The sequence below is a fragment of the Podarcis melisellensis genome (assembly GCF_964234715.1).
Source record: "Podarcis melisellensis genome assembly, chromosome: 10".
NCBI classification, from domain to species: domain Eukaryota; kingdom Metazoa; phylum Chordata; class Lepidosauria; order Squamata; family Lacertidae; genus Podarcis; species Podarcis melisellensis.
Window position 1 is genome coordinate 31,027,660 of NC_138542.1, and position 22,198 is coordinate 31,049,857.

The 22,198-nt window shown below is 41.9% G+C and overlaps 1 protein-coding gene across 2 annotated transcripts in view; it reads left to right on the plus strand.

The window, feature by feature from the left end:
• Positions 1 to 22,198, plus strand: part of HMGA2 (high mobility group AT-hook 2) — a 131,704-nt gene that overhangs the window by 93,416 nt on the left and 16,090 nt on the right. For both annotated transcript variants that reach the window (XM_081928137.1, XM_081928138.1), the window contains one exon: positions 19,344 to 19,376. In XM_081928137.1, the coding sequence (XP_081784263.1) occupies positions 19,344 to 19,376 (33 nt within the window). The remainder of the gene's footprint in view (positions 1 to 19,343; positions 19,377 to 22,198) is intronic.

Here is a 22,198-nt window from a genome sequence, read left to right on the forward strand (position 1 = left end):
TGGAAATCGGGACCAGCTTCCCCACCAAAGAGCAGTAGGGGGGAGGAGTCCCAGGTATCGGGATCAGGCTGCTCACCGCCAGCGGGAGGAGGTGAGTCAGGATTGGCCACGCCTCCATCGGAGAGCGAGGAAACGGTCAAGAGGAAGGTTGGAAGCTGGGCGCACGCGCCAAGTTCAAATGTACAGGCGAGCGGCACAGTGGGTAGCCCGGATAGGGAGCCAGGTCCTAAAGCCCGCCGAAAGGAGGGACAGGAGTCAGGGGGGTCAGCGTCAGAAGAGTCCAGGAAGGAGGAGACACCGGGGGGCAGAAGGACCCAGAGGAGAAAGGAGCAACGGAAAAGGTGGAGTAAGGCTAGAGTCTTAAACTGGTGTACAGGGGGTGGAGACTCAGACAGGGCTTCGCCGATCTAGCGTCTAGACGTAGGGCTGCACGCTGCGGCTTGTAAATGGAAACTGAACCTCAATAAAGACTTTTGTACATTACTACCGGCTAGCGTTGGTCCTCTGTGAGCTGGGACCTGGAGGCAGCTCTGACAGATGTACTTTACATAAATGTTACAAATTCAGGAAATACAAAAGACCCTTTTAATATTATGTATGCAAATAGGATTACGCATTCAATCTGCCCACACCGTGCCACACTCAAAGAGCAGGAGCGTATTATTACGATAAAAATGCATGTTTGCATAATGTGTGTCCACACACTCCACACCCATAATTTTAATGGCAATTTCTTGATTTCTTCCTGTGATGCTCCCCGAACAAAAGTGGACTGCATTTGGGAAAGCAGCGACCAGGGAGTCCTACAGAGAGACTATAAAACAGTTTACATTTTGTGTTAATATTGATTTAACAATCATTAAAAAGCACATGGATGTTTAAAAATCAAACATTCTATGTTGAAATATTAAACACTGCTCGTTTTTCCTTTGGGCTTTTAAGGCTGCATTAAAGTGGGGCAAAAAAAAAACTGTTTTATGGACTCTCTGACTTACCCGGGTCACTTCTAAGCACAAGAGCTGCCAACCCAGGCAGTTTCCCGAAGGCTAATTGCAATTGAAAGGGTTATTTTTGAATGCAAGTCACACTGTTTATTCATGGTGAGAGGTGTTCCTTACCTTTTGAACTTTTGACTGCTGGGCTGAGCATTCTAAGGTGTCAGGCAGATTGATCTTTCTAGCCGAGCCATAGTGGAAGGAAGAACAGCAGCTTCGAAACACGTTGAAATTATCCAGCAGCTGTATTGTAGTGTATGGGGGGTGATGGAGGGGGAGACGAGAAGAGCTAGTGTTTCGTGAACATCTCTCAGCACAGTCATTAGCTTTAATCAGTCATAAACTTTTAAAAAAACAACCCACAACTATTCACAGTTAAATCATCACCCGTCAAATCCAGGCCCTTCCACCAGCAAAGGTGACTTTTGTTGATGGTTCCATGCTAATTGGAACACTCATGTGATCCCACTTGCTTACTGCAGATACTTTTCTGCTTAGGGATGCGGGTGGCGCTGTGGTCTAAACCACTGAGCCTCTTGGGCTTGCTGATCAGAAGGTTGGAGGTTCAAATCCGCACAATGGGGTGAGCTCCTGTTGCTCTCTTCTGGCCTCTGCCTACCTAGCAGTTCGAAAGCACGCCAGTGCAAGTAGATAAATAGGTGGCAGGAAGTTAAAGGGTGTTTCCGTGCGCTCTGGTCTCTGTTCCGTTGCACCAGAAGCGGTTTAATCATGTAAGCCACATGACCCAGAAAGCTGTCTGTGGACATACGCCGGCTCCCTAGGCCTGAAAGTGAGATGAGCGCTGCAACCCCATAGTTGCCTTCGACTGGACTTAACCGTCCATAGGTCCTTTACCTTTTACCTTTCCTGCTTACGGAACATGGAAGAGGGCTAGACTTCTTTCTGTGGCATCCTGGTTCAATAAATTTGGGGTGTAGTGGGATCCAGTACTATGTATTTATTTATGACATTCACCTTGTACAATTATATAAGATGGAAGAATATGGGCTGGTAAAAACCTAGCTTTCAGTAAAGGACTGCTCATGAAGAAGATTCAGGAGTGATTTGTAGATGCAAATGCTGAAAGCTGTATATGTAGCATGTATGTCTTCTAAATGCAATTGGTCTTCTCATGGTTAACTCTTAATGGCCATTGCAACTCTACAAGAGAGAGGCTTTAACAGCAGCTTTTTCCGTTTCTCTTTTTATAGCTATGAAGGTTCGTAGAATGTTTAGGATAATGAAATAATGCTAGTTGTCAGTCCACTTTAGAAGGTGGAAGAACAAATTTCCTGCGATATCCCTGAATAACAGGTGGCATTTCCTGATACATTGTTTGTGACCTTCAGATAAACTTTTATTTTGAGCTGACTTTGGAAAATTGGTATAGCGTCAAGGTTAATTCTTCAGAGTAAAAACAGCAAGAGAGATCCTCATATAGCTGTTCTGTGAAACAGAGACAACTCTAGGGTTGTCATATTTGTTGAGCTTCTTTATTTTATTTTGCAAGATCTCAAAAAAGAGAGAAGTTTTGGAGCTATTTTTAAGGAAATTCGACAAAATCTACACTTCTGACATGGGTTGCCTTATGTCTGGATTTTCCTGGACATTTGATTCCAGTCTGGACACTGACACTGTTTCCAACGGCCAAATCCTGGCAATGTCCAAGAAATTCCGGACATATGGCAACCCTAGGTTCCCCCTTGCATCAGGGCTAGCTGAAAATGCACTAAGCTTCCTTTTGAACTCAAAGGGGTGCGAATTTGAAAGGTCCTAAGTCTGTTTTTAATGGACAGACTAGGATCTAAAACCAGATTCACAAGCATAGTGTTTTCAATAACTTTTCTTTGATGGAAAGACGGTATACTTTTGTCCCTGCGTGCTAATGTTCACATTCTATGTCTGAAAAAAGTATGCAAGCTTATTCCTATTTCATGAGAACAGGACTCAAAAGAGAAGATGCTTACATTAGCTGGATTTCCTTTAGTGAGCACAGAATTACACACTTGATTATGGGCAGATGGCAATTGTGGAAATCGTTCACTGTCATAAGTTTCTTTTCTTCTTTTAAAAAAAAATTGTATTTATTTATGAAACGGACCCAATAGTCACTGAGTCACTTGATCTTTTCCCCAGTGGTCACTTTGCATTCCTTATGAGTGAGCGCATAAAATACTCGTCTATTTAAACAGTGCCCCAGCCAGCATATGTTCAAATTACATCCAGAGTCTACTTGAAAGCAACCCCTATTTTTAACTTCCCTTTCGGGCATGTTGCACATAAAAATAATTAATTGTTCGAAGTTCAGTACAAGATAGCCCACTTTCACAAGAGATTTTTAAATCTGGTTTTGGATTTCCATTGTCTGCGCAATGACATCACACCAACCTGCATTATGCATGTTTAACAGTTAGGCATTCCTAAGCTCTTTGAAGTACCATGTGCACTGTATTCTCGTGAAGGAGTAGTTGTGCCCCCCAGGAGCAGACTGCAGATGCTTCCCCCTCGCCATGATAATGATGATAATTGGCCACCAGGAGTGCACATAATATTCTAAATAATAGGAACTGCATCCACCAAATCATTTTAATTAAATAACTACGTAAAGGTAAAGGGACCCGTGACCATTAGGTCCAGTCGTGGCCAACTCTGGGGTCATCTTGCTTTATTGGCCGAGGGAGCCGGCGTACAGCTTCCGGGTCATGTGGCCAGCATGACTAAGCCGCTTCTGGCGAACCAAAGCAGCGCATGGAAACGCCGTTTACCTTCCCGCCGGAGTGGTACCTATTTATCTACTTGCACTTTGACGTGCTTCTGAACTGCTAGGTTGGCAGGAGCAGGGACCGGACAACGGGAGCTCACCCCGTCACGGGGATTCGAACTGCCGACCTTCTGATCGACAAGTCCTAGGCTCTGTGGTTTAACCCACAGCGCCACTGCATCCCCCAAATAACTACATATATAAGATCTAATCAGGTTAAAACTGGTTGCTTTCAATATTACATGCAGTGTTACCTATGTGCATGTGCCGTGCATGTTTTTAAATGGGCAGAGAAATTCTGCCAGTGGGTCGGGGAAGGTTTGATGTCACAGGAACTCAGATACCCAAAACATTTTCCCTATTGTTTTCCTTTTCCATTTTGTTTTGGATTTTTACAGTGTCATTCCCATAGCTTCCAGTGAGAAGGGGCAAATAGTTTTGGGTGCAAAGCAGAACAAATGCTTTATCACTGAGCTATGGTTCACAGTTTAAACGCAGCATCTTAACTTGACCCTAGACATCCACTAAGAGTCACTGCTGTTGTCATAACTGATGTGATAGGTTCCGCATGCCCCATCCCAGTTATTTTTCTAGCTGTTGTATTTTGCATGGGTGGCAGTTTCTTCCAAGGGCAGCTCATGTAAAATGCATTGCAGCAATATTAACCAGAGCATGAATAACGTTGCCTCTCTCCACGAGTGGTTGTAGCTGGCACTCAAGCCTACAATGTTAAAAGGTGTTTCGTCTTACTAAGGCTGCTTAGGTTAGATACAATAGCACCTCCAGATTATGAACCTGGTTCTTCAAGGGGTCTGCAATCCCATCTAAAACAGACCAAACACCACCTTTCGTTCTCTTATTAGAACAGGAGTTTGCTTGGTTATCTCTCTGTAGGCAATGTGTTATTGAGCAGTATTGAAAACAACTAATAAGTTCAGTCTGCTTTATTACGAATTCAGTTAAAGCAGAATGAGGCTCCATGTCAGTTTTGTAACAAATATTTGGTGTCAATTTATTCCTCACCTGCAGCTGGCCAAAATCCCTCTTACCCCTCTTCACTGGCGGAGTGAAGGAGGGTGCGGTAAGTGTGGGCCACCCCGGGTGGCATCCCTGAAGGGGTGTGTGACATCGCCACCCCACCCCCTGGGCAGCTAGCCCTGCCCCCGGGTGCACAGCACATGCGCTACTGCAGGTGCCAGAGCAGCTAGCTCCACCTCTGCCCCTCTTATTCCTCTTTGATCTAGCATTGTTCTTTCATCCCCATTTCTCAGTTGTTGGGTGTCATTCTATAATGAAGTTCAAGAGACAACCTGGTGTTAACAACAGCACGTCTTTTCTAGAAGTGAGACCTTTTGCGCCATTATTTAGCCCCTATCCAGTCCCTGGATTCATTTTGAGGTGAGAACATGGGAGGATGGACCATGATCCCATCACAAAAAAGGAACTGTACAAACAGCTCCTGTTGCCTACAGCCATCACTCATTCCATAGACCTCTTGCCTCTAGTCGAGCAACTAGTAGCAGATGGGATTTGGCACTTGGGCTTTTAGTTGCTGGCTCCGAGACTACTCTGTCTCTGAGTCTAGTTTGGCCATCACTGTAATAGGGTATATTGATAGACGAAACCATAAATTTTAATTGCCTGGAGTTTCATTATAAGGCAGAGGGTCTGGGACTTTCTGGAAAAAAGAGCAATTGGAATCTATACAAATAAAGTTTTAGTGCTTTGTTAGGTGTGCCATCAGGCACTCTTGCTCCTTTTGGGAACAGTAGTTGTTTTTATGCCTGTCAAGATAAATATTCTCATGGCAGTTATTACTTTCTGGAACAAGTGCTGAGTTACAACCGGATCAGCTGGGGACACTGCTGTGAAACTAAAATGTAGACTTTTGATATTGACTTTCAAAACACAAGGGATTGATCTTTGGGGCAGGTTTATAAATTAGTTAAAGACAGGTTGAAGGGGAAATATGTGCATGAGGATAATGGATCATAATTTAGATGTGCTTGTATTCACCCTGCCAGCCTTACTTTAATGCATTGCAGTATTATCTTTTGAGATCTGCCTTTAAAGGCACTTATTGGAATGCAAGTCTTATTGAACACAGTGAGGCATATTTCTGAATAAAATGCACAAGATTGGACAGTAATAGTTAACTTGAAAGGTTTTTGTGGCCTTTGGGTTTAAAACCAATGTCCCAACAACATTCAAAGGAAATGATATGTCTGAATCTATGGAGCCAGGGCAGTTGAAAAAGATTTGCCACAATGTGTTCCTTTGTGGCATCTGTAGGGAACCTCAGGAAAAGAGAATTGTGAATCAGTTAGCCTGAATGTCTAGTACTGTATTGATAAGATGCTTCTAAAGAAATTTATTGGCTAATCAAATGTTATATTTGGGGTTGCCGGATTTGCAGTGGGTTACAAAGAAGTGTGCAGAACTGGGAATATGTTGACGCCAATGCAATAAATTGTAAAGATCTTCTAATGTGTTTATATATGGCTCTCCTTGAGCTGGCCCCTTCATAAAACAGGCATATGCTTTCTTTAACATGGATGTAGCTGTTGCTAACCTGTTGGATGTGGATTTAAACATTTTGCTCTGGATTTTGAATGGAAACTTTCTCAGTTCATTTTTATTGCAATGACCAATTTTTTTGTTAAACAGCACAGTTTTGATTTGGAATACGGTAGAAGCTGATAACATCTAAAAATGCAACACATATCTCCACTATTAAAGAGGCTATAATTGGTGCATCGTGAGCAGATGTCTGCCACCTCCATTCTGTAGATGAAGGAACTTTATAACACTCTGATACAAACCAATTAGTTGAGCCTACAAGCTAATACTTATGCAACATATTGTACACAGATGACAAGATCAGTTGTTCCCACACAAACTTAAAACACGTGGTCGCAAAAGGTGATGCCCTTGACTACGAGAAAAGAAGGTTGCTATCAGCAAAATAAAAAACTTTCAGATGTTGTTTCGTCTTATAACTAATTAAATCTAGCCACAACAAATGTACTGATTAAATATCATGAAAACAAAAGAGAGTACAAGAAGGTGAGGTCCCCTGTAACTGAAAAAGTTATAGCTTTTTAACTAATAGGAAGATGCACAACTTTCAGTTGTGTTTCCCATTTATGAACCACAATGTATATTAACTTGTGGGTTTTGTGTTGCATCTAGAATGCACTTTCTGCAAACATAAATGTACCACCTGTCTTACTGAAGGCTTTTGATTGAGTAAAGGGATCCCATCAGCAGTGGGGAGACAACTTTTTCCACTGTCCCCCTCTCCTTAGCCACACTGTTTTAGAAGGTCCTATAAACAATTGGAGGAGATTTGGACACAGAGGCCCATGCCATACCAATTTTCAGTGTCAGGCAAAGATGGGCCTGATGGATGTTTGTATGGTGATTATGTTTTTAATATGCCTATATGTTTTTATTACAGTACAGTCGTACCTTGGCTCCCAAACGCCTTGGGAGTGAAACGTTTCGGCTCCTGGACAACCGAAAACCGGAAGTGAGTGTTCCAGTTTTCGAATGTTCTTTTGGAAGCCGAATGCCCTGTGGGGCTTCCGCGGCTTCGTGCAGCCAATCAGAAGCTGCACTTTGGAAGTCGAACATTTTGGAAGTCGAACAGACTTCGGAACGGATTCTGTTCGACTTCCGAGGTATGACTGTCTTGTTTCTGGTTGTGAATCATTTAAGGACTTGATGTAGTAGGAAGCAATACAGTATGTGAATTCAATAAACCTAAACCTTTAATAATAAACCAGTCAGAGTAGACAATTCTGGGCCAGATGGACAGATAGCCTGGCCTGGTGTAAAGAAAATTTATTGTGTTCCTAAGAGATTAAAAAATTAAAGTTTTTTTCCTCACTGGGCTCTTCTTCAGACAAAAACAGGGAGACTGTGGTACCTGACTAAGTTATACTCAGAGCAGCCCACTGAAATCAGTGGTTTTAAATCGGTCACACTCATTGATTTTGGTGGGTTTATATTGTGACTTAGTTCGATACTGTCCGGAAGGCAAACTTTGTTAAGTCTAGATATACACATGGTGAAGAATATTAACAATGCAGATACTTTAGGCCATTTTTGGAGGATACTTCTTTTAGCAAAAGATAAATTAATGTAGCACTCTGGGGTTGTTATTTTTTGCTTTGAATCCTGTCTGATGATGGGAAGATGCAATATTCAATGTGTCTCTGTTCTTTGGCTTAAATGAGTGAGAGAGTACAAGGAAAAATATAATTCCTTATGGGGTGTTCTGAACATTCCCAGCTTGGATAGGATCCATTCCACGTGGTGCAATGATGTATAGTTTACACATGAGGGCAATTGTACATCACAGGTGTTCAACTAATGCTGGAAATCTGCTTAGAAAGAATTTGATTTGAACTGGCTAGAAAAAAAGATTATAAAGCATAGTAGTTATGGCAGTAGCAGCAGATGTACTGAACTTGTGCATCTTGGAGACCTGATAGGGTGCCTGTCTTCCATTTTTAATATTACACAATCCTTCCCAGAAAAATCAAGCAGATGTAGCTGAACTTTAAAAAAGAAAAGTGTCTTTTTTTAAAAAAAAAGGTGTATGTGTGTGTGTACATTTTGTAGGTCGCTTTGAGAAAGAGTGGAAAAGTGGTTTATAAATTTTAAGGATGCAATGATAGAATGCATAAATGAAAATGAACATTATTGCTGCCTATTACCTATAATATTCTGATTTTTATAAGATTATCAAAAGAAAAGACTTGTTTATCTTTTTAAAGGAGTAATATGGATGATCAAGAATAATATAATTTAGTAACTGAGTTTAACATGTTTGATTTTTATTCATTTTGGGGGAAGCATTTTACAATCCGGTCTCTCTAATTCATTGATGTAAGGCAGAATAGGCATCAAAACATAAGAGAATACTAGAAGCAGAAGTGGATGTTAGCTAGTGGCAAGAAATTAATTGCATGAATCTTGCTCATTTTTGTTTCATCATGAATATGTCTATGAAATTACCGTTGTCCAGAAACAGAACAACCGTTCTGTGTGAACATCCTTCCTTTTGACAGAGAATGCCTGAAGCAAAAGAATGAGAAAGTTTAAGCAAATAAGGAAAAAGGATGGTAACAAGATACCACAGTTTTTAGCTGCAGGTCTCCCAATTCGAGTGCAGCTCACATTGCCAGTAACCCAAAATTATTACCATATGGGTGCTATTTGATTGTCCTATAGGACATTAAGAAGGTCAGCTAGGGCAACATCCTGACAGTGCTGATATGAGCTATTTAGTCAAATATGCAATGACCCATCCATCAAGGAATATTCTTCGTAATCTCAGTCTCTTAGGGATTGGCTCCTATCCTGATGGGTCTGGACAGTTAGCAACTCCAGTGAAGAAAAAGCTAATGTTTTTATTTTAAAATATGTTCCGCCCACCGTCCCCTGATTATTTTTACTTGGAGATTTGGGGTTTAAAACCTAGAATCTTAAACCTGAATTCTAACAAGCGGTATCCTTCAACAAAACACTGCAGACACTATGTGATGCCTTAGTTCTGGGTTCTCAGCATTCAAGTCACCCAACCACCCAACGCCAGTTTCCTTCTACCAATACTCAACAGCATTCTATGCTCACTTCTCATTACTTTTATGTTGCTTTTCTCCATTTGCTGGGGGGGGGGTTGGGGGGGGAGGGCAGGGAAAGGGACTGAGATGGACACACCAACTCCAGCCTCATTAAATTATTCAATTTCTCTGTTGATATGTCTAGGCAGCTCTCCTGTCCCTAAGGATATTTCAAAATAGCTTCTTAGTGTGAACCAGGAAGTGACCTATCTAATGTGATGGCTCTTTTATACACGCCCCCCCCCCCCGTTTCAGTCAATCCATTTTATTCCCACCCACCCCAATCAACCAACATTCTATGCCACTGTGTTATTATGGGGCCATTTTCCTTTTGTTTTTAATAACCCCCAAATTTTCTGGCCTTCTGCATACTTCAAAGCTCCCCTAAGTCTGTCAATCACTTCAATAACTCTCGTGATACATGGGTGATGTGGTTTTGACTACATAAGGACAAGTATTGGGAGACAAATTTATTTTAATACATCCTTACTAAAAAAAATTAACTATAAACACATAATCAAAGCACATGAGGGGTCTTTATCCTAGTCTAGAATTTCTGTGAAAATTGCTAAATGCTAAAGTCATAGATTCAAGTCAAAAATTTTAATGTTTGAAGTTTCATTATGTTTTCAGTGTTCTGTTGGGAGCTGCCCAGAGTGGCTGGGGAATTTTAATAATAAAATTATTATTATTAATAGTAATTTGCAGATATGGAATATGATATGATGGGGAAGCAATCATAAATTGAAAAAAATGTTTATGCTGTCTATTTTGTATGTTCTGATTTGAGCTGAGATTACAATGTCGCCTCCTAGACCTAGATAAGTATGTTTTGAATCAGAAAGAGTAATTTATCAGATAGCTGAAATTTAGATTGAGCTAGTAAGTAATGAATCAATCTTTACGCAAATGAGCTCCTTAAAAAGAGAAGTCATGAAACTAACAGTGGCAAATTGCAGAGGTTTTACCACCGTCTCAAAATGCCCAAGTGAAATATTCAGAGAGGGGCAATAACTTGGTGGTAGAGCACTTCACTGGTTAAGGACCATAGATCAGTTTCAGCTTTAATCCTCGGTACCTCCAGCTAGAGCTTTTCCAAGTGGAGAGCTGAGAGTCTGTGTTCTCCTTTCCCTTTTCACTGCCACAACGTTTTCTACCTCTGGCAGTGGCTACCCAAACTCCAGCCCTGACTGGGATATTTAAATGCACACTTCAAACAGCAAATGAATTGTGGGTAGCAGGTAAGTGGTTGGGGTGGGCCTTCTCACTGTACAATGAAAGATCCCTTCTTTCAATATAATGTTTATATTGTTAGCCTGAACTTTGTAGGCAGAACTTTGCCCTGTTGAATATGCTTGTAACATCTTGGAAGTGTCAGCTGCCTGAATGGGCTTTTTGTGGGAATACATTTGAATTGGAAAAGAGTAATCCATCAAACCACATTTGAGGACTACTGCTGTTCCCCATAACCTTAGGAATAAAAAGTCATGCTTGTATTGCAATTGGCTAAATAACATTGTACTCCCACCATGCAACCCCCTGAGATTGTGTGGGTTTTCCTATAAAACTAGGTCCAGAAAATGTCAAGAGAGATCAGTTTAATAAACCCATAAATAACATTTGAATTATCCTACTAGTATCATTGGTATTAAATTCTTCAAATGGAGCCAAGTAGAACGAAAAGAAAATAGTGTTTATTTATTTTTTAATGAAATTCCACGGATTCTTCATAGGTTACTATTGTTCAGGTTTATGAGTCTGTACAGAGTACTGTTAAATCTCCTTGACCAATATAAGGGTCAGATTTTGGGATGGGTTCCAGTCACTCATAGCTCTCTGTGTTCACAGACATTAGGGTGGCTACTTAATTGCAAACATGAGGTGAAGAAGGCAGAAATCATGACCTTTTGTTCTAGAGATGAGGGGACATAATACTTTAGCACAAACGTCACAAACAGCCTGGTCCTATTAACGGCCCCTGAGTCAGGTGCATAAATAAAATTAATGGAGCTTTAAGATTGTCAAGAGGCATGAGACATCACACATTCCCTTGCGCTCGCTTTCTTTCTTTCTTTCTTTCTTTCTTTCTTTCTTTCTTTCTTTCTTTCTTTCTTTCTTTTTCCATCCACTTCCCCACCTTCTTCTACTCATGTGCAGTGTGAGGTGCAGCCATTGTCAGCTTGTGTTAAAAGGATTCTGGGTACACTGTCAACTCCAGTTGGTTTTAATTAGGAATTGATGGAATGGAACACTTAAGTTCTGAAACTGTTCAGGGACTTCGTGTTGGTTCCACCCTGGTGTAATTCCTGTTAGAAACCCAAATTTTAGAACATAAGTGGTATAAAGAAAATAGCTGTTTGGTTTGGAGTTTGTTTGTTGTTTTAAATTTCCCCCCACAAGTGTGTGTTATTGTATATACAATAGATTTCGATCATATGCAGAGTAGCAGAGTAGCTTACAGCTAGGACGCTAAATAACTCTTCTAGGTGATTGATAGCTTCTTTGTAAAGACTATACATTGTCCAGACTCTTTATATTCAAAAGAACTTTATTTTCATAAACATAACTGAGAAGAATATATTTATAACCTCATCCTTATTCAAACATAACTACATTCTCACTTGAATTCTAAATTGAAATCTTCTTACTTAGACTTAAAAGCAAAACTGCGTTGCAACTTGCACCAGAGAGTTTTTTGGGGTTTTGTAACCTCACTCAGGCCTTACAGTTTTTACTTTCACCTCAGCAGTACCTGCACAGGTTTCTCCCTATGAGCATTTGGGGAATCTTCCTCTGTCTGTTTCGCTTCAGACAGATCACACTGACACAGCACTGTCCTCAGCAGTATACCATATTTTTCGCCCTATAGGACGCACTTTTTCCCCTCCAAAAATTAAGGGGAAATGTATGTGCATCCTATGGGGCGAATGCAGGCTTTCGCTGAAGCCTGGAGAGCGAGAGGGGTTGGTGCGCATCTACTTTTAAAGTAGATTAAAAGGCTCTGCTCCTAGCACAAGTCCACTTCAGAAAAAGAAACAGATTTATTTATTTATTCATTTTGGAAAGCGATGCAGAAATGATTTGAAAAGAGTGGGATGGATGAATGGCTAACAGGAAGATGTGTCAACACCCTCCAAACAAATTAGGAAGAATGCTCCATGTTGTATAACTTTAAAAACAAATTGGAATGAATGCTCAAGAAAGGCCAGATAGAATCTAACCTCCATGTAATCTTTGTGCAAGCAAATCAGGACGAGTGCTCAATAAAGTGATCCTATGGAAGGTCCCTCAGTCTTTCCCTCCTCTCTCAAAAAGTGTGTCTTATCTCCCAGCATCCAGATCCTTCTACCACATTTCTTCTCTGTGTGCCTATTTGAGGGCTCGTCTACACTCCTGCTTTTCCTGCCACTTTCCCCCGGGGAAAGCCACTCTTTACTTCTGAATTGGAACAAATGTCAGTTGGGTTTTCTGTGGATTAATGTTTGCTCCGATTTAGCAGTAAAGAGCAGGCTGTCCAGCAGGGCAAACAGGAAACCTCTCAGACCTGTGCTTATTAGCTGTGGGATGAGCAAAGTGTGGACGAACCCAAGTCTCTCATGCAGGTTGCACTGGCATGTCCTGGAATGCAGGGAAGTGATTTAGCCTTCCCTCTTAAGTAAAAGGTAAAGGGACCCCTGACCATTTGGTGCTGTCATGACCGACTCTGGGGTTGTGGCGCTCATCTCGCTTTATTGGCCGAGGGAGCCGGCGTACATGTAGCCAGCATGACTAAGCCGCTCTGGCGAACCAGAGCAGTGCACGGAAACACCGTATACCTTCCTGCCAGAGTGGTACCTATTTATCTACTTGCACTTTGACGTGCTTTCGAACTGCTAGGTTGGCAGGAGCAGGGACCGAGCAACAGGAGCTCACCGAGTCACAGGGATTCGAACCGCTGACCTTCTGAACGGCAAGCCCTAGGCTCTGTGGTTTAACCCACAGCGCCACCCGCGTCCCTTCCCTCTTAAGTAGCAGAGTACAAATGCTAAATTTCTGTATTGTTTGTACGTCCATTAAAAATGCAAGCTAATTGGGCTGTTGTCAACTATGGATTGTCCTTTAGCCCTGGCTAGCTCAAAATGCAAGGCTATCTATTCAGCAAATACATTTAATGCAAATACAAAAAAAAAATGCATTTTGTTATCCAGCTTGTTTGTTCAATTTGTTTGTTTCCGCCTTAAGTAGCAGCCTTTTTTCAGGATTCAGTTACGTTGCAGCGATCCGCCTTACACATGTATCTACTGCAAACTTTGAGCTGACCAGACCTTTGCACCCTTCCAGCCGAATGTTGTTGCCAGAAGACTGTGCATTTCAAAAGGCCTTGCTCTCTTTAATAATCTCAGCCATTAGCACTCCTTCCACCTCTTTCCCCTCCCCTGCTGATTACACCTGTACACATGTTTACTCCAAAACCACATCAAATCCACAGACATTCTTGCAGGCTGACTGGTTTCTACTGCTCAGAAATCCCCCTATTTCTTGGCTGAGTACCCTGCATTCATGTGACTCCTGCACACTGCAACTCAATGAAATCCTCTGAAACAGCTGCCAATTCACCAAATTTTCCATGAATTAGGTCCTGACACTTCAATGAGAGGAAAGACAATGTCTGAAACCAGGCCAACTCTGGCTGACTGCCTAGTATGTGTCACAGTAATTCTACCAGCTGCCCTTCCACACAGCACTTCATACTTTACAGACCACCAAGCAGATCCCTGAATACTTCAATGCTGTTTGGAGTTGGAGCTGCCAGTATGTTTTCTCAGCCTCTGGCACCCAGTGGCTCCAGGCTGGACCCAGAAAGTTTTTGTGCGTGTTTGTTTTGGTTTGTTTTTATTTTTATGAATGGCTGTAGAAGAGGAGTCTTGACTGAACCGAGGCACAATACTGCAGCCATTCATGAAAACAGCAAAAGAAAAACATTGTACTTTGACTGATTGGATGCAGACCAAAGTTTATAGGAATGTTACTCATTCAGGACTTTTGCTGTCTAAAGGCTGATAACGTCTTTGCCTGCTAGATTATGGCTTGTAATTTAAAAAGTGTGGATTTGTGATCCTGGATAGATTGATTGTACTTCTACAAACTAGTTCAATCTTTTTTCTTTGCCTCGGAGAGGGGGGCAGATTTTTACGTCTTCCTCGAACCATTTCATTTCTGAAAAAGAGACATGTTGCTAGAAAACTCACTTCTTTTCAGATTTCCACCCAAAGTTTGGTCCAGGAGGGGAGAAAAATACAATCTCTAGATTACTTATGTGTTTCCTAGCTTTCACATGGAAAAACTGTGTGACTCAAAATGAAGCCATTTAAGGCTTAAAACAGGGAAGACATTATTCAACTGAAGAAAATTAATAATTGTTGATATATAACAATGGGAGATCTAACCCATGGTATATAACGTTGTATCATTTAGTTGGTGTTGTGTGGCTTTGATCCCGCAGTAATTGCTAAGGCAAATTGGAGAATGGCTGTGAATGAATGAGTGCTCTGTTTAAGAATTCTCCTTTGGCAGGGCTGGAATTTATTCTTCAGTTCTGGAGTATCTCCTTCCATGATGGCAGTGGATGCTTGTTCCATGTGTTTATTGCCATGTTCTAATTCAGCATTTCCCAAAGTTTCTACTGAGGGCCTATTCAAATATTATGGACCCCACAGAGAGGTGGTTTTTTTAAAAAAAAAAATCCAACTTGCACTACACGCAGGCACTGTGATCCTGGAAAGCCACTCACTATGTGGATATTCCCTGCACATAACTGCCTAGAAAGCAGGAATATGTGCAGCTTATTGAGTTGCATCCAACTAAGCCCTACTCAGAGTAGGCCCATTGAAATCATTGGGCTTGGGATAGTCACATTCATTAATTTCAGTGGTTCTACTCTGAGTAGGATTAACATTGGCTACGACCCTTATGAACCTTGCTTCTATTTTTAATTTTCTCACATTACTGTCCCGCCTTTAGTCTTTCATGGAAATCAAGACAGTATACATGTGGTTCCCCGGCAGCTACCAGTAACATAGGGCAGGAAAGTTCCTACAGAACATTTTCCATTTCATAATTTCATTAGGTACAATGACTGGATGCCACCTGCAAATAAATATTGGGCGGAATTGCCAGTTCCGAAATTGTTAGCTTTGTTTACCAAATACAAGGAAAATAAACTTGCTAGACTAAATCACTCTCTAGGGGCAGGGGTTCCCAAACTGGTCCACAAGCTTCATTCAGGTGTAAGTGGCACACCTGCATGAAATATACCGATTTTCAGTTGTATTGTATGGTTTATTTTGCAAATAACTTCCCATGAGGCATTTCAATTTTAATTTACAAAACAATGACATATATAAAATAGATATGTATATAAAAAGTCAGTAAGTAAGAACATTAAAAAAACTACCATAAATATTAAAAAGATTAAAACAACATCAACACATTTGTAAAATTAATTCAGATCCAGGACGGTTACCAACTGAGATAAATAAAAGCCACACACAGATTCCCAGCCATCACTGGGAAAGTATGATGTTTTGCTGGAGTCTTTCTGTTCTCAACCTAGTCAACTCTGTTCTGCCTTGCCCCTAAGTATTGGAGCATTCTGCTATCCATGTTGGCCAAAATAACATTTTAAATCAGGTGTGGAAGACCTTTGGACCTCCAGATGTTGCTCAATGAACTACAGCTCCCATCAACCTGGATGATAGCTCATGCATGCCAGGGCTGATGGAAGTTGTAGTTTAGTAATATCTGGCAGGTCAAAGGTTCCCAACACCTGTTCTAAATAGTTATCCCAGTGGTCCAGTAGCACAGCTTTCCTGCCTTGTGACAGTACACTTAATACCAGCAGGTTTACTAATGGACAGAATACAGAAGAACATAGGCAGCTACCTTTGAGTCAGATCATTGGTCCATCTAGCTCAACAGTGCTCACACGGACTTCTGGTGGCTCTCCAGGGTTTCTCCTAGACCTACCTGGAAATGCTGGAGATCTAACCTGGGACCTTCAGTATGCAGATGCTCTACCACTGAACTATGGTCCTTCAGTAGGGTTTCTTATAAACTAATGGGACGTGGATGGCGCTGTGGTCTAAACCATTGAGCCTCTTGGGCTTGCTGATCAGAAGGTGGGCAGTTTGAATCCCGATGCCGGGGTGAGTTCCTGTTGCTCTGTCCCAGCTCCTGCCAACCTAACAGTTTGAAAGCATGCCAGTGCAAGTAGATAAATAAATACCACTGTGGTGGGAAGGCAAAGGGCATTTCCATGCGTCTGGTTTCTGTCACAATGTTCCATTGCACCAGAAGTGGTTTAGTCGTGCTGGTCACATGACCCAGAAAGCTGTCTGTGGACAAACGCCATCTCCCTCAGCCTGAAGCAAGATGAGCGCAGCAACCCCGTAGTCACCTTTGACTGGACTTAACCGTCCAAGGGTCCTTTCCCTTTCCCTTTTTACCTTATAAACTAGAAAGGATGAGTCCATTTAACTGGTAACAGACGGTGTGGAACAGGTGAGGCGTATGCTGCAGGAAATAATTTGCTGGGGGAAATGTGAGCTTGAGGAGGGAATTGAAAGAGGAGAAGGAGTTGGCCTGCCAGATCAGAAGTGGGGGCAGCATTCTGTCAAAATGGGCAGGATTTATTCTGTGAAGCTGTGAAGTAATTAAAAAGAAAGTGCCTTTCTGAACTTCTTTACCTCACAGCTGAGTAGGCACAGCCAGATCACACAGATCTGCAAAGGGTGTGATTTTCAGGTGGTCTTCAGCAGGCATTTCATATTTTAAGGAATTTAGCATTGAAGAATGAAAGGAGACGTAAGGATAGATGCTAATGGTCAAGACAGGTGGGTGGCAGACTAGCTTTTAAACCCAGGATATATGTGTACACCTAGTGACCCACCAGGCTAAATGCAGCCTACCTGCCGGATGTTCTACAACCATGTTTTTGTGGCCACAGGCAACAAAACCAAAGGTTTACGGGGGTGCCATACATAGCATGTGGGCTGCATTTGACTTTGAAAAGTCACAAGTTGTGCTTTATGCTTTAAGAAACAGGCTGGATTTTCAGCAGCGCTGGGGAACACTCCAGGCTGACCACATATTCATTTGAACTCAAGTGTGATGGGGAACTCAACAACGGGGAGCTAAAATGTTATGATAACGTACCAACGATCCCAGACTGGCAGACAAAGATGGTTGAATATGCTGAGTTGGCGAAATTGACTGGGGAAATCCAAAACCAGCAGGATCAAACGTTTCAAAAAGACTGGAATAAGTTTATAGAGTATTTGAGGGATAATTGTAAACATTTAACAGCACTGACAGGACTGATTTAAAGCTTGATAGTTTATAGAAAGCATGGATTTACAATTAATATAATTTAGTGATTATTGGAATTGAATAGAGAGTAAAGAGGGGAAATTGAAATGCAATTTTAAAAAAGATATAATTTAAGGTAATCATGGGCCGGGAGGGAGGGGAGTCGAGCGCTCATGAGAGTGGAATATAATTCAAAAACTGGAGTGTGTTATATTTATATAAAATGGAAACTTAATAAAAATGATTTAAAAATAAATAAATTGGTAACATGTCTAGAAAGTTGAGCCATGGGTGATTTTGCAAACCTGGCCCTACATTGGTCTCCCATGGACCCTTGTGTTCTACTTCAGAGGATACAGACTTTTTGTCTGCAGAGATTTGACTCCTTGCATGATATATCCTTAATAAAGTAAGCTGTGAGTTCATTGTTTTAAGGAATCTGCATGCTCCAAAAGGATTGAAACCAGACTCTTCTTATTCAAACCACCATTGTTTTTGGGTCCTCTGCTTGGTATAGTGAGAAGAAAAATCTCCATGAATGCATTCGAAAAACAAAAAACTTTCTCCCTACCTAAGTTTCAGATACACAGACAAATGCAACAAAATGTCAGTTGGCAGCTGGGATAGCTCAGTTGGTAGAGCATGAGATTCAGTTTCAGCGTTGTGGGTTTGAGCCCCACGTTGGACAAAAGATTCCTGCATTTCAGGGGGTTGGACTAGATGACTCTTGTGGTCCCTTCCAACTCTACAATACAGAGATACTTTGAACAAAAATGATGTACACAAATCTGGATGGTCTCAAAACCAGTTATGGGGGATGGACTTTGTACAATATTGCAGTACTCTTATCTCATCACCTATATTTACTGGAATTCCATGAAGACTAATAGAATTCTGCAAATATCCCTCAACTGTAGTTTTACATTATTTTCATGTATGCCATGGGAATGTTATACAAAGTATGTGCAGCTAAATTAGAATAATTGTAGAAAATATGCAAACAATCTCTTGTCTTTCCCAGCTGTATATTACTGTAAAAGTTAACCTGTTCCCAATGCCCAGACTGGAAATTTATAAGCATATAATTCTAATCAAAAAGGATACACATCATATCACACATAATACTGAGAACTGAGATTTTTCCGCTGTATGTTACATTGGCCTTCACCTACCTGGTATTCTCCAGATGTTTTGGACTACTGTTCCCATGAGCATCATTCAGCACAGCCTGATGGGCTCCACATTGAGGAAGGCTTTGTTACACAGTACAGCTTTGTTACACAGTACAGTCATACCTTGGAAGTGGAATGGAATCCATTCCGGAAGTCCGTTTGACTTCCAAAATGTTCAAAAACCAAATCACAGCTTCTGATTGGCTGCAGGAAGCTTCTGCAGCCAATCAGAAGCCACGGAAGCCCCGTCAGACGTTCAGGTTCCAAAATAACATTTGCAAACCAGAACAATCACTTCCGGGTTTGCTGCGTTCGGGAGCCAAAATGTCTGAGTTCCAGAGCGTTCAGGATCCAAGGTACAACTGTATGAGAAAGAGGAGACTTTCCTTTGTTATAAGTCATCTAAATAATATATTTCTTTACTCTTTCTTTGCAGCCACAACAGGTGACCCAGAAGAAGCCAGCTCGGGTAAGTAGTAGTAGTGTGTGTGTGTGTGTGTGTGTGTGTGTGTGTGTGTGTGTGTGATAACTCCATGCTAATCTGACGTCGACATGTAATGAACAGAAATACTTGAGGGTACATAAACGAGATGATTTTATGCCGATTAAACAAGGACAACATCGCAAACAAGAATCTTATTTCATCAGGTGCATGCTAAACTTTTTTTCCCCCTAACATTTCTTTATAGCCAAATGGTGACAAAACAGAAGTTAAAAACTACAAAACATAATAATAATTATAAAAGAATGAAGCTAAAGCAAATTATAACAGCCATGGAATAAACCCAACAGCAGTTTAATGATCTAAAGGGGTAGGCAAACTAAGGCCCAGGGGCCGGATTCGGCCCAGTCACCTTCTAAATCCGGCCCGCGGACAGTCTGGGAATCAGCATGTTTTTACAGTTTTTACATGAGTGGAATGTGTCCTTTTATTTAAAATGCATCTCTGTGTTATTTGTGGGGCCTGCCTGGTGTTTTTACATGAGTAGAACATGTGCTTTTATTTAAAATGCATCTCTGGGTTATTTGTGGGGCATAGGCAGGGGCGCCGACTTATAAAAAATATTGGGGGGGCCCAAGACCTCCAAACCGCTGCTGCTGGGGGAACGAAAGGGGCAGCCCTGGGCTGTCCCGACCTTAAGTGAACCTGTGAGGGCCCGCCCTTTGCAGCAGCCGATTGGCTGCCGCCGTGGGCAGTGAATATTAATAAGCTAGGGGGAATCCCCGCTTCTCGCGCGGGGCTGACGCCAGCCCCACGAGATTGTTGATGGGTCGAGAGCCCGCAACCCCACCCCCTCTCTAGATCGGGAGTGGCTTTGTTTTAACTCATTACTGAATGTATTTTAAAAGGTAACTATCGTCAAACAAGGAAAATAAAAAATACTAACATAATTTTGTGATTTTACAAAGCATAATATAACTAATAATTTTCTTAAATTATTGGGGGGGCAGAGCCCCCCAAACGAATTTTTGAGGGGGCTCGGGCCCCCTCAGGCCCCATTGAGTCAGCGCCTATGGGCATAGGAATTCGTTCATTAAAAAAAAAAGTCCGCCCCCTCCCCATGAGGTCTGAGGGATAGTAGACTAGAACCCTGCTAAAAAAGTTTGCTGGCCCCTGATAAACAACAACAAAATTTTAAAACTGAAAGACTACAAAATTATTTAAAGAGGCAAACTGCTGAAAAGTCCCTCTCTCTAGTAGCCACCACCTTCATCAGGGGCAATTGGAGAAGGGCCTCAGAAGATGACCTTAAGATCTGGGTAGGTATATATGGGAAGATGCTTAGGGCCTAGAAAGAGACTACCTATCATTTTAGATTACAGAGCACTGGCATAATATGATCCTTTTAGCCAGTCCCAGTTGACAATCTGGCCAGGCTATTTTGGCCTGACCGAACTTTCTAGACCATTTTCAAAGGTAGACCCACAGACAATGCTTTCTAGCAATGCAGAATTGGCCGATTAAACAGCCATTAACCCCACTTTGTCACACTGTCTTGTTTAAAAGGCTTGTTTTCTCACCTTTTCAATGAATATTTATGGATGAAATGGGAGCTCTAAACCATTTTACAGACTCCAAACACAGAGCTGGAACATGGTAGTTATTACACACTGCTTAACATTGAAAACTATGGTAGACTTTTATATAATATGAGCATAACATCCTTAGTGAGTATAGTAGAGGAGACACTGAGGATCAGAAGCGATTTCAGGATCCATGAAAGGATGGGGAAGCTATCTTCAGGTGTTACTAAAAAATGGCAGTGTTTTCTTGAGTCCTGAGGCATGACTGGCTCAGGAGTGGAGTGACCAGCTGTGACAGGTGAAGATGGAGAGGAGACATTCGGCTGAGACCAGAGAGAAGAGGCTGGGGGGAGCAGATGCTTTTGGCTCCCAGGGCCCTGCTGCCTCAGCTGGGGAAGTAGAAGTCTCATCTCTCCCCTACTCTTTGAGACAAAGGAACACAGCCAGGGAATCTGAGAGGGAGTCAGCCCACAGCTAGGGAAGGAGAAACCAAAGTCAGAAGGGGTGGGGAAGACTCCTTGGAAGGGTGCCAAGGGAGATGTAAGTGGGTAGGAGGGGAAGCACTTTGCAGAGGCTGGTCTCCAGTACAGCAGTACAGGTGCTTAGCAGGATTAGAAGGAATTACAGTGGTACCTCAGGTTACATACGCTTCAGGTTACAGACTCCGCTAACCCAGAAATAGTACTTCAGGTTAAGAACTTTGCTTCAGGATGAGAACAGAAATCGTGCTCCGGTGGCAGCAGGAGGCCCCATTAGCTAAAGTGGTGCTTCAGGTTAAGAACAGTTTCAGGTTAAGTACGGACCTTCGGAACGAATTAAGTACGTAACCAGAGGTACTACTGTACACATGATAGACAAGAAAACTAGAACTATCAACAGCCATTGCTTGATTCAGGGATGGTGAGTTGCTTGGAGTCCCAAAGTCCAGGGGATCTGCAAGCTTTATAATGTATAAAGAGGGTGATGTATCCTGCTGGTCAGCTGCTCACTGGGTCCTGCCAACACCTTCAAACCACAGGAAAAGACTTCTGTAGCACCTGGAAGGAGAGGCTCCCTTAGGAATCTAAGAATCTGTCTCGCACTGTGTTTGCCGGACAACTTTATAGATTACTTCTATATGAGCCCGCTCCTCCTCCAGTTCAAGCTATCAGTAGGGTCTGGGAGGGTTCCAGCATCTTTAACTGGGATCCTGGTGGTCTGCTGATTGCCAGTGCTTCTTTCCACCCACACTCCCAAACAAAACATTCTTTGCAATAGCTCACAGGC